The sequence below is a fragment of the Lacerta agilis genome, chromosome 11 (genome assembly GCF_009819535.1).
Source record: "Lacerta agilis isolate rLacAgi1 chromosome 11, rLacAgi1.pri, whole genome shotgun sequence".
Taxonomy (NCBI): Eukaryota; Metazoa; Chordata; class Lepidosauria; order Squamata; family Lacertidae; genus Lacerta; species Lacerta agilis.
Window position 1 is genome coordinate 25,720,653 of NC_046322.1, and position 13,048 is coordinate 25,733,700.

A 13,048-nucleotide genomic window follows, 5' to 3' on the forward strand; every position below is an offset into this window, starting at 1 on the left:
TAAATGTCCCAAACAAATACTATATAAAATCAGATTTGTTCCAAGTTTGTTAGGCACAAGTATTTTCCTCACAATGTAATTGGGGATGAAATGGGGCCTAGAGATTTCCCTGCCACAGCCATTTCTGTGGGGTGGGGGCAGCAGAAAAAGGTGTTGCATAACCATTATGGCCTCTAATTGTTGTTGTTTTACAATTTTTATTGAAGTAATTCAAACAAAGCAATGCAAATAAATAAATAAATAAATAAATAAAAATAAACAAAACAAAAAAAGCAGTTCAGTATAGCTGGAAGAGACTTAAATCATATGAGGAAAGGTTACAACATTTTAGAAAAAGGCAAGTAAGCAGGAGCATGATGGAGGTGTATAAGGAGCAAATAATTTTTGCATCAGCCATTAGGTGGCTCTTACCAGTGCACATCAGCCTCAACTGCTGTCACAGATATCCCTTTAAGGAGTCTTGTATGCACTTCCATTTTAGGACTGTCTTCTGTTTTGAAAGAGAGAGGGAGAGGTGTTTTTGATGAAATAGACTGATAAAAATGGGGAACAATAAATCACCTTCAATACATCAGTGCCGTCACAAAATGATTAGCTGGGAGTTTGTGGGGGAGAGAGAGTGTGTGTCTACAGCTGGCTTTGGCACTGAAAGGTTTTTGCCTTCCCAATGTCAGTAATCAGTCATAGGTGCTAATAGAACTTTAACTTGTCACCATGTTTGTTGTGAGCATTGAGGAGAGGCAGGATCAATAGTGCACTGAGGAGGATCACCATAAGAAGTATTGCAGGAGTCACATTATGGCCCCAGGTTGGAGAGCTGCTTTTGGCCACAACATACCCAGGTTGCTCACAGAACCCTCAGAAGGGGCCATGGTAGGCTTAGGAGTAAGAAAACTCCCTGAAGATTTACGCTCCGGATGGTGATGGGGGCAGCAACTTCAGCCAACAAACAGGTTGCTCAGTGTTTGGATCGTTGCAAAATTCTGGCAAGCTGTAATCAATAAAGCTACCTTCAATCAGTCTATATTTAGTCATTGCCCCAAACAATAGAACTCGCTGTGCACGGTACACAAATATATGTGAACGGAAACATTTGAATTGCAAAAGGGAAATAATGTGAAATCTGCTAGAATAAAACTGAAATAAGAGGAATTTGTACACTCTCTAAAGTTTAGATTTTGTTGTTCTTTCCCTTTGATTGCAATGATAAGCCATTCCACAATGGTTGTGGCAGTGGTGATGTTTGCAGCATGTGGGAATGCGATTCATCAAAACTGTTTTCATAAGAAAGTCATCTTAATGACTTGCAACCAAATTAAGTAAACACAGAAGATCTCTGCAGTGATTTTGCTTTTCTTTTTAGGAATTTGATCCTGAGGAATTTTACTATCTTCTTGAAGCTGCTGAAGGACACGCAAAAGAGGGACAGGGCATTAAAACTGACATTCCTAGATATATTATCAGTCAACTGGGATTGAATAAGGATCCTTTGGAAGGTATGAGAATGCCATGGACTAATAATAAACAGCTCTTAAATCAAGTTTATTATGTTAGTTGGTTCTACTTTCTTTATCTAGTTTACTTCAATCTTTATAATGATCTACAATCAGCATGGAATAAAATATATAATATTTTATCTATCAAGTGTTAGAAAATAGCAAGTTGTTAGGAAGAAAAGGGAAGATAAAGGATAAAGCCAGTTCATTTTTCATCTCAGGAGGTGCATTGCTGATAAAGGAAGATACGACTGAGCTTCTCAATGCCTCCCCTCATTAAATGTTTTCATGGTGGAAATTTGTGGTGCGACGTTTAGTGGTTTTGAGAAAAGCAGGGACAGCTGCAGGTGAGGTCAAGTCACAGGCCAGGATAAATGAAGGATGATGTGAATATAAGTTATGTTAGAGCATATCAAAACATTATTGGATAGTCTGGATAATTTTAATATGATTCACTCAGAACCAGAAAGAAGTCATTGGGAAATCTCAATAGTTAAGGGGGTAGCAGCATAGATAAAAGTAACACTTTTGAGATGGGTTTTTGTTTGTTAATCTGTTTTAAAATAATATTTCAAGGCAGTCCACAGGTATTAAGTAAGTGTGCATAGAATTTCAGCCTTTACATTTAAGTGATCACACTCTCTATCCTTGTATTTATATAGAATGAGCCACACAGAAATCTGTCTCTAAGCAGATACAATTCTTCAGAACAAAAGACATATAGACTACACGGCCAAAGCTTTTGCATTATGGTCCTACAGTGTTTCCCCAAAAATAAGACACTGTCATTCATATATATATATATATCTCCTCAAGAGAACACACTATAAATAGGTACTGCTGTGGCGGGAAGGTAAACAGCGTTTCTGTGCATTCTGGTTGCCGTCATGGTGTCCTGTTGCGCCAGAAGCAGTTTAGTCATGCTGGCCACATGACCCGGCAAGCTGTCTTTGGACAAACGCCAGCTCCCTCAGCCTGAAAGTGAGATGCGTGCCGCACCTCATAGTCACCTTTGACTGGACTTAACCGTCCAGGGGTCCTTTACCTTTACCTTTTACCTTCATTGTTAGTATCAGGTCAGCTCTAGTTGACTAAGTTTATAAAAACAAGTTTATAACAAGGATATATTTTCAGTTGTAAGCGAGTGAGCCTCTAATATGACAGTGAAATTTGTTTTCCAGTCATTGTGCTTAGGATTTCAGCCTTTATGTTTTTCCTCCTTTTTGTTATAGTTTCTAAAGTATCTTTTCTTCAAGTGAAATGATGCATGCAGTACTTCAAGATAATGCCAGATAACCTATACTGTACTGAAAGCAATAGCACAACAGATTCATCATTTATTGGAGCCTGGTTGTTGTTATTTCAGAAATGTTCCCTGGGGAGAAATGTTTCCCCATAGCTTTTAAATTACCATCTTTACCTTTTTGAATCATGAGTCTTTAGAAATGGTTTAAATCAATGGAATAAAAAAGCAGATGTTTAATGGTATTTAGATGAGTTTTAAAAAATGTCTTCAGGCATTGCAAAATGGTTCCTTAACTTCCTGCTTCAAAAGCTGACTCGTGGTTTCATTCCATTACTACCTACTGTTTACAAATAATGTGTGTTTCTCAGATAATGGTTATTTTGCAAAAGTAATGTTTAAAACGGAACCATTTTAATTTTCTTATTTACGAATATAATTTTTGGATTGAGAAGGTTGTCAAAGTACATTAATGGCTTAGGTCTTGCCAAGCCAAAAAAGCGGATGGGAAAACTCACTCTCAGCAGTTCCATGATAAAATCCCATATTTTCTAACTTACTAGTAAAGCTAATACAAAGTTTTGTTGTTGTTGTAGGTGGCCTGACTTAAATGAGAAAACATGTTGGCTTTGATTTAAAAGAAATACCTACATACATTCTTGACTTGGATTGTATTAATGATTTCGTGTGTGTGTGTAGTTTATGAATTGGTGTTTGCTGTCATGGGATGGTTTCCTTTGTGTTTTATTTTTTAAAGCTGATGTGACGATGGCTATACTTTGCCCCCACAGTTGGAGGCAGCTGAAAACCGCAGGAGGGGAGAGTGCTCTTGTGCTTATATCCTGCTTGTTGGTTTCCCACAGGCAACTGTTTAGTCACTGTGAGAACAGGATGCTGAACTAGATGGACTGTTGGCCTGATCCAGCAGGCTCTTTAAGAACATAAGAAGAGCCTGCTGGATCAGGCCAATAGCCCAATATTGACATGTATATACAGTGGAACCTTGGGTTGCGGACGTAATCCATGATGGAGGCACGTCCGCAACCCGCAGCATTCGTAACCTGCAGTGACGCATCTGCGCACGTGCGTGACGTGATTTGGCACTTATGCACGAAGCGCGATTTAGCGCTTCTGTGCATGCACGAGCGGTGAAATCCGGAAGTAATCCTTTCCAGTACTTCCCGGTTTCCCGCGGTCCGCAACCTGAAAACACGTAACCCGAAGCGTTTGTAACCCGAGGTACCACTGTACTATGGATTGGAACCTGATACGCGCTCAGTGGAGGTACACTAGTGCTGGACAAAGGGGGCAAGGTGGAGATTTTTTGCCATTTCCTCTTTTCCAACCACCTTAAAATTTTATCAGGGAGGTGGCACTACAAATACATTTTTTAACAATTACTTTCATTAGCGTAACTTTGTATTAGTTCTTACACCAGTTTAAATGATTTTCGTTGTTGTGTATACTGTGTATATACGGACAATGACAATAAATAAATCTAATCTAAAAAAATGAAGATGTAGTTGAACTTCCATGTGTTATGCCTTAAGTAAATTTTAGTTCCCTGTATCAGTTAAAACATTGCACCCTCTGTCTTTTAGCCCATTATTTTAATAAGTATTCAAACTGTATTCTTAAAATATAGTGTATGTACCTTGTTTTTATATTGTAGAAATAGCCCAGCTAGCAAACTATGACAGTGGAACTGCAGCAACTCCAGAAACGGATGAATCAGTTAGTGTAAGTCTTTTGCTACATTGGCCTATATTTTCTTATAATGAGTTGAAAATAAACGGTTGGCTGTATTGTTTCATTTCATTATCTTATAAAAGTGTGCAGCATACATCCTATTTGTTTTTAGTAATCAATATAAATGTAGCAATTATATGAGAAATTAGTTTGGAGGGTTACTTTCTTTATTCTCTTACTTTGTCCAGTAAGAGAGCACTTGTGGGACTCAGCACCTAGACATTCTGTTGTTGTGCCCATAACCTAGGTTTAAGGTGCCATTTAACTCCTAGCTTTCATATCTCAGTTTCTAACACTGGTTCTAAGTAGACTCACTTGGTATACAGTGGTATATACTGTGGCATATACTTTGTATACCACTGTATTTTGCAACTTTTTATGCCTAATGTAAATGGATTTCTTTTCTTTATTTCTTTTAAAGAGTTCCAATGCATCCCTTAAACTTAAAAGGAAGCCTCGTGAAAGTGATTTTGAGACAATTAAGCTGATTAGTAATGGAGCATATGGGTGAGTACTCTTCTAATAAATAAGGCTCATAGTTTTTGCATGCAGTTCAACTGCTTCCTATAAGTCTGTATACTGTTCAAAATGAAACCGCTTACTTCTTGGCTGGTAAACAAGTTTGTATAGAAAAATGTAATTAAATAATTCTTCTATATTGGTAATGATATGAATACCGTATTTTTTGACCATAAGATGCTCCTTGTTTTTAAAGGAGGAAAACAAGGGAAAAATACTATTTTCTAGCCAGAGCTGCGCAGAGCGTGTAAGCGGCTCTCCCTTTGCTTGCTTTATAGTGAGCTGGGAGGAGGACGGAAGGGGCTCCCGTCCATCCCTCCTCTCGCCTTGCTGTAAAGCAAGCAGACCTTGAGGGCAGCCTCTAGGTCCGCATCCTGCCATGCGTTCTACAGAGGGCTGCCTCCAAAGATGCTTTGGACACTTCAGCCAGTGCAGAAGTTGGCAGCCAGATTACTCACCGGGGCAAGACGGGTTGAGCGTCTGACAAGGATCCTGGCTTGACAGCACCAGCTGGGTCCAATTCCAATGGCTGCTTTTAATGGAGAAAGCCTTCAACGGCTCAGAAGAAGGAAGGAAGGAAGGAAGGAAGGAAGGAAGGAAGGAAGGAAGGGGTGACAGAGAGACAGAAAGAGAGGGAGGGAGGGAAGAGAGAGGGAGGGAAGGGAGGAAGGAAGGAAGGGGTGAGAGAGGGAAAGAGGGAGAGGGAGGGAGGGAAGAGAAGGAAGGAAGGAAGGGGTGAGAGAGGGAAAGAGAGGGGGAGGGGAGAGAGAGAAGGAAGGAAGGAAGGAAGGAGAGAGAGAGAGAGAGAGAGAGAGAGGAGGAAGGAAGCAGAGGGAGAGAGCAAGGATTGCCAGTTGCTCTTTGTCTGTGTGCCAGTGCCAGCTGCGCCCCCCCCCCCATTGATCAGCGATGCAAGGCAAGGCTGCCTTTTTCCTCTTGTCTGTCCCACACTCCCTTTACTATGCTGCAGACTCTGGCTGGGACATCCCATCGCGGTTGCTATGACTGCAATCTGCTGGAAGGGTTTGGCTGGAGAATACCGGTAATTGCAAGCATCTCCCTCCCTCCCACCCTCCTCCTGCCTTGTGCTCTTCAGTGGGGGGGGGGAGGAACAGACACCGCGAAAACACCACTTTGGGGCTGTTTCTTCCCCCCCGCCCCCTTTGCCACTGTCAGCTGTGGGTGGGGAGGAACGGACAGCCCGAAAGCAGCTCATTCCTCCTCCGCCCCGCTGGGAGCCTTGGCTCTGGTGGCAGAGGCATCCCTCCGCTTGCGACTGCAGCAGCAGCAGCTGAGGAATCCCGCTTTCATCCCGTTCCTTCGTTCCATAAGACACACAGACATTTCCCCTTCCTTTTTAGGAGGGAAAAAGTACGTCTTATGGAGCAAAAAATACGGTAGCTCTTAAATGGGGAAAGGGGTTCCCATTTTATTATTATTATTTTATCTTTGGTACAACTTCTGCTTAAAATAGTCTCTTTACCTTGCATAATATGCAGCACATGCATAAAGCTTATGTTGAAATCATTTGGCTTTTTCATTGATTTTTCATTGTTTAGTGTTAACGAAACACTTTCATTGGTTTTCTTTATTTGTTTGGGTTATTAATGCTAAGTTCAGAAGGTTAGAATTCTGATCCCCTGTGTTCAGTCAAATTGGACTACTATTTCCAAGTAAGAAGGTTGCATTTAATAATAACTTAGCTGTTAAGAATTTTAGTACCATTAAACAATAATTATACTATTTCTTTTGTGGATGCAAAGCAATAAACTGTTTCACAGGCACTTAATGCTGTTTATTACTAGTATAAACTGAAAATAAAGTTAATGTTGTCAGACAACATTTTTCCTTTTGGTGTTTTCCAGGCCATTAATTTTCTGCAGTCCCATAAATAAGTGAGGTCTTGCTTATGGTTCATTGGTTTATTTTCAGAAATGTCACCGGGTATATTTTTCTGATGTAGTTCATTAATATTTTTATTATGATAGTGTAACATGCTGTTTCTTCCAAATGGAAGCATTTTGATTGAACCAAATATGTATGTATATAGTTGTCCAATTTATTTATTTGGTTCTGTTAAGGAATTAGGTGCCTTCATTAGAGAGCTTCCATGCTCTGTTTCAAAATATAATTGTTGATTTTGGCATAATTTGGCATACATTTATCAGGTGTATTAAGTTTGATCAGTTAAATATGTGAACCTTTTCCCTAAGTTTCAGTATGTTTTTTTTTAAACGGGCTGAGAATTGGAGGAATAAATTCATTTGTATGGAGGAATAAATTCATTCATGTGAATTAAAATACTTTATATCACATGAGATACACTAGGCTATTGGCAATGAATGGCTGAGAATATACAAGAAGTTAAACAAGTTGTGAATCAGTAAACATGTAGGATGCAGGCCAAGTCATTAATATCTTCACAAGCTGTCTTGTCTTTCCTCTGTAAGCCAAATCTTGTGTTTCTTGCACATAAATTGTTTATTGTTGCAAATGCAATGTGTTCTTCTCCCCCCCCCCCCCAATTATTTTAACCTCAGAACAGAAGTTTCATTCACAATTGTTGCACTTGCATAATCCCTCATCGGTATGCTTTGGTGAAACAGTTCAATAGCCATTTCTAGTTTTGTTGAAAGTTACATAATTACAGTTGCTGTGCACTACAGTTAGGTCTTCTCGAGACTTTGCTAGTGAGCGGGGTGGATTGCTCTTCCCTTTTGACAAATTTACGGCAGATGATGAGGGCCACTTTCCTGTACATATGATAAACAAGAGCTCACAGCATTGAAATCAAAGAGAAGAGTTCATGGCTGAACAGGGCAAATAATTCATATTCAAAGAAGAGGGTTTGTAGTGCAGAGAAACAAATGGGATCAAGAAACTAAACCATAGGGAAGGATGAAATATGTTTATGCCATGATTTCTGTGGCTGGCAGCAAGCAAATGAACTTTATTGATTGAGTGTGTGGACACACACACATTCTGAGTGGATTGCAAGGAGCTGGAGGAACAGAAGCCAGTTTCAAAACGTTATTGGGCTGAGTCACATGGCTTCATTAAAGGAAGTACAAAGGATGTAACATGATTCATTTTTGCCTAAGGTGCAATGTCGTCCTGATTTCATTGTGTTGCAATCTCTTTTGTCTGCTTCTACACTGAAATGGGAATGGTGCTGTCAGAATGAGAGAAATTAAGAGAAAGTGTATCTTAAGAAATGTTCCTCTAGTGGCAATAAGGGACAGAACTTTGACTATGTGAAGAAGATAACGATGATGTTATTTTAAAAAGATAAAATAGACATAATTCATCCCATATTCAGAAATATATAGGGGTCTGAACTTGAGTGGAGTTTGATCAGAGGTAGCAGCCATTATGTCTGCGAACTCTAGATTGACTCAACCACAGCACAGCTGCCTTGGTAGTGATAAATTTTATTCATTGGTAATGTCTAGGATAGTGGGTGTACCACTTTCACAATTTGGAAAGAGAAGCTGTCTCATCATGAAGCTCACATCCTCCCTTCTTAGTGTTCAAGATTTCATCCTTAAGAGTCAAAGGTGGAGTCATAAATATGATGCACACTCGCAGAGTAAGCAGTCTCAGGTTTAATTATTATATTGCGCCATAATAGTTTTCCCCATCAGAAAGCCTTTTAGTGAGTACTGACAAAAACATTTTCAGCTTGGGTTTTTTTTTTTTTTTGTAACTGGCTTAATCAATGTTTAACTGGTTACCTTATGTGGCAACTTAGGTCAGAAATTGAATTCTGGAATTCTAGCTTAGTGTGCATTAACAGTAGTAGATTTTAAAACAATCTCATCCTGATTCTTTCTCTCTCTTTTCTTTTCAGTGCTGTTTATTTGGTGCGGTATAAAGAAACCAGACAGAGGTTTGCGATGAAGAAGATTAACAAACAGAATCTCATTCTTCGAAACCAGATTCAGCAGGCTTTTGTTGAGCGTGATATCCTGACATTTGCAGAAAATCCATTTGTAGTCAGCATGTACTGTTCCTTTGAAGCTAGACGGCATTTATGCATGGTCATGGAATATGTAGAAGGTACAGTATTGCTCTACATCCATTGGCATGCACAGTGTAATACTGGAAGATGAGAATATTTTTACTTTATAGATTCCCATTCTTCAGTGTCCACAATGTACACTAGAAATTAGGAATTACAAGAGGGATAGAAGATAAATCCCACTAATTCATAATGTTCACCTTCTTAAAACGCAGGGAACATTATAAGGGCTGAGCTGAAACTACTCCCAGATTTTCCTTGTGGCAAATTAGAGAGGTCATTGGGGGAGTGCAAAATGGTTTGGGGTAGTTAGGGGTGATGAGACACTTTGCTTACTATGACGATGGTTCTGTGTTCTTTCCCCCTTTCCTTTTTTTTAATCTGTAGAAGAAAACCAGAAACCACCAGCTTAGATAGTTGAGTGGGGAGGCTTATGGGGTTGGTGAAGGAATTGGACCGTGTTGTACCTAATACCTGGAAAGCTATGTGGTCTGTTTGAGTTGTAATTTCTTCAGAAATAACTGAGCTTGTTTTTTGGTTTGGGTTAGTTGGGCTTGGTTATGAATCGAGCTCCTCAGGAGGATTTGCCCATCAGTACTATAAGTAGATAAGGTAGCTTGCTTACTCACACACACCCTCTACGTGTTCTTGTGCTTGTGCCAGTGCTAGATGTTCATACTGAAATAATAACTTTTCTTCCTTCTTGTCCATGTTTCTATGAGTGGATTTGCATAAATCCTTTGGTAAAGGGCAAATATTAAAAAGAGATACACATACCTAAAATGTTCAACACTAGTTTCTTTAACTAATTTGAATGTATGTAACACAATTAAAAAAATATTAGTTTATTTTTTGTGATGTAAAGTGGCAAAAGTCCTATTACTATAATAGTTACTTTTACAATCAGCATGTCTGCTCACAGTCTTATGGATACACTGTTCCTAATTATAATTGTGTGTCAAACCGAATCCTGAAATATCTCTTCAGTGTGGAATAGGTTTAATAATACACATTATATTTCAGGTGGGGATTGTGCTACTTTAATGAAAAATATGGGACCTCTGCCTGTAGACATGGCCAGAATGTATTTTGCAGAGACTGTTCTGGCATTGGAGTACCTCCACAACTATGGAATAGTACATAGGGATTTGAAACCAGATAAGTATGTATATAGCATGTAACTAATAGTTGCTTGAAAAACTAATGATATCGTATATGAAGCCCCTGGGCAGAGTGAAATGAAGTGTAGTGTAGTTTGCATGGTTTTCCTTTTCCGTGGTTTATATGTGTACTATATATTTAAACTCATTTCATATTACATATTGAATGACTTTCAGGGTTTTATTTTGATTTTAATGGGCTTGTGTCCATGTAATAAAATTTTATTGATAGATAAATTCAGAATATAATCATTTAACTGCTTTGTTTCTTTTTAAAAGAACTGCAATTATAGTGAATTTGTTGACTGGTTCCTCTTTTATTTTTAACTCGTTGCAGCAGTGCGTTTCAAGGAGGTATTCCAGTCTTAGTCCATAGCTGAGGGCAACAGTTGTTTATATGCTTTATCCACAATTTGACACTTGTTAAGTATTGCAGTTTCTTCACGTGTCAGATCTTTTTTTTTTAACAAGAATTTATTGATTTTCCACAATATAGAGAACAGAAACAACAGATAATAACAATAACAATGACAACAAAAACAAACACTATAAACAACATCAACAAAGAATAAAAAGAAAACAAATACATACCTTACACACCTAGACACTCCAACTATCAATTATAATCTTGTTCCAAATCTTAATTAAAGGGGGACTTCCCCCGTTCTCTCTCCTGCGTTCAGTTCTAATTTTACTTTAGTAACTTATCTAAATGTTTTAAGCAATACATTCACCATCATTCTTCTTTCTCTCAACCTCATACACCGTTTAAATTCTAAATAAAAATACAAATACCACCTCATATTGCAAATCTTAATTTCTTATAACCTTTTCCTTTCTTAGTTCCATAAAACTGCTGCTTTGTTGCTTCTAATTCATGCCTTATAAAATATTAAACCAATATTATATCATAAAAACCTAAGTATTTCTTCTCTATTCCAAATCCATTTTCGCTCTCTGAAGTCGGGGTACCGTGGTAAGCCTTCCTAGCAATCACATACCTTTTTTCACCCTACCCCTCTTCTCACCATCTTCTCTCCTTCCATCACAATCATCCACCAGGCCTCCCCACAACCTTTTCCCAAACCATTGTTCAGAATGTCCCCTTTTTCTTGATGCCCCAAAACCAGAGCATTGTCCCAAAGTATCTTTGCTAGTCTCTTCAAAGGAAGTTGTACTTCACCACCAAGCATCTCCAGTTCAATCTTCAAATCAGATTGCAATTGTAATTTCCAAGATTGTTGTTCCTGTATTTCTGGGCTCCCACCCCAGAAAACCGTTATAACGTCACAATATCCTTCCCTGGACCTCTCACGTCGACAGGGATGTTCTTCTTTTTGGAGTTGCGTCTTCTCTACTTCAGAGACTAAACTTCGCTCTCTAATTGTTTCTTTAAATTCTCTGAGTTCCTTGGCAAAATCCTTAAAATCAGATCCAATCTCGGTGACATTCTGTTGCAAAAGTTCTAGTTTCAAAAGGATTTTCCTTTGTCCAGGAGTCATTGCTGAGTCCGGAGACATCGTGGAAACGAAACCAAAAGGGCAGGCAGGAAATAACAAGAATCAGTACTTTTCCATCTTCCAATCTCAAATTACAGCTGCCATTTCCCCCTGATCAGAGTGCAAAAAATTCTTCATTTTATAATCCACAGTTAGAAGGAATACCTCAAAATTCTTAGTTCTCCCCCTAGCAGGGGTTTCTTTACAAATCAACCAAGTCCAGAACAGCTTTGTATCAACCAAAAGTAGCAACAGCCAGAGTCAATGTTACTATTCTTTTGTCAAACAGGAGAGAAACGGACTTCCTATTTAAAGTTTCTCCCCTAAAGCCAGATTAACGAATTTATACTCCAATTAAACCCCGTACTTACAGTTTACGGGTTTCTTCTTATTTTGAGTCCAAATGAGGAAGAACGGGGGCGCTCAGAAGCCAGCGGCGGCCGCCGCTTAGTTTTCCCGGATGGGGACAGCCTCCACAGCCCCGCGCCGTTGCCCATTCACTCGAACCCCCCTTTTACAAGGGAGGCTCGAGAATGGGGCGACGCAAAGGGGCCCGCCGGAGAGCCCAGACCGCGGGACGCCCCTCCCGCGGCTTACCGGAGCCCGCAGCGCGGTTGCGGGTCTCCCAACCCCCGCAACCGAAGACAGCTCCCAGCCGCCGGCCATGGCGCCCTCGCCGGAAGTCCTCTTCATGTGTCAGATCATGAAAATGTTTGCAGACTCACCTTTGGACAATAATGGTCCAATTAAGAGGGTTAATGCTTTTCTCAGGTGTGGATTATTTTAAACAAGAGCTGAATGAAGACATACTGCAGAATTTTCAAAGTTAGCTTTTTTAGAGCTGTCTAAAAACCCGCACAAATGTGTTTTTTCGCATTCTTGTAGTATGATGGCCACCATCTGTGGATAAACATCTTTATTTTGTTTCCATAGTTTTGTATTTCTTTTTGCTTCCTACTACTAAATGAAGGAAAAATACAAATCCTGTTACTTCTTGTTATAGTTACCATAACTTTATAAATGCTTTCCCTCTTCCCCAGTTTAGATGCATATTTATTCACCTCTTTGTAGGCATCTTCAATTTCTTCTATGATGATTTGAGGCCTATAACTTTATTATAAGATTTAATAAAGCCTAATTACCAGCTCTATTTGCACATTTATTCATGCATAGGGCACTCAGTGTGGCAGCATGAGTTGAGTTGCACTTCTGGCCCTAAGGTTGGTGCCACAAGGCCATCCTGATCTTGATGTGTTGTCTGAAAAGGAAATGAGATTTTGAAATGATACCCATTGGAGAGATCAATCACACTGCTACTTCCATTGAATTATTCTTTATACCCACTAATTGGCTGTGCTATT

At 39.3% G+C, this 13,048-nt stretch overlaps 1 protein-coding gene across 1 annotated transcript in view; it reads left to right on the forward strand.

Moving 5' to 3' along the window:
- Positions 1 to 13,048, forward strand: part of MAST4 (microtubule associated serine/threonine kinase family member 4) — a 215,588-nt gene that overhangs the window by 171,833 nt on the left and 30,707 nt on the right. Inside the window, 5 exon segments of the mRNA XM_033163954.1 lie at positions 1,364 to 1,496; positions 4,412 to 4,479; positions 4,910 to 4,995; positions 8,858 to 9,066; positions 10,052 to 10,190. Coding sequence (XP_033019845.1) covers positions 1,364 to 1,496; positions 4,412 to 4,479; positions 4,910 to 4,995; positions 8,858 to 9,066; positions 10,052 to 10,190 — 635 coding nt within the window.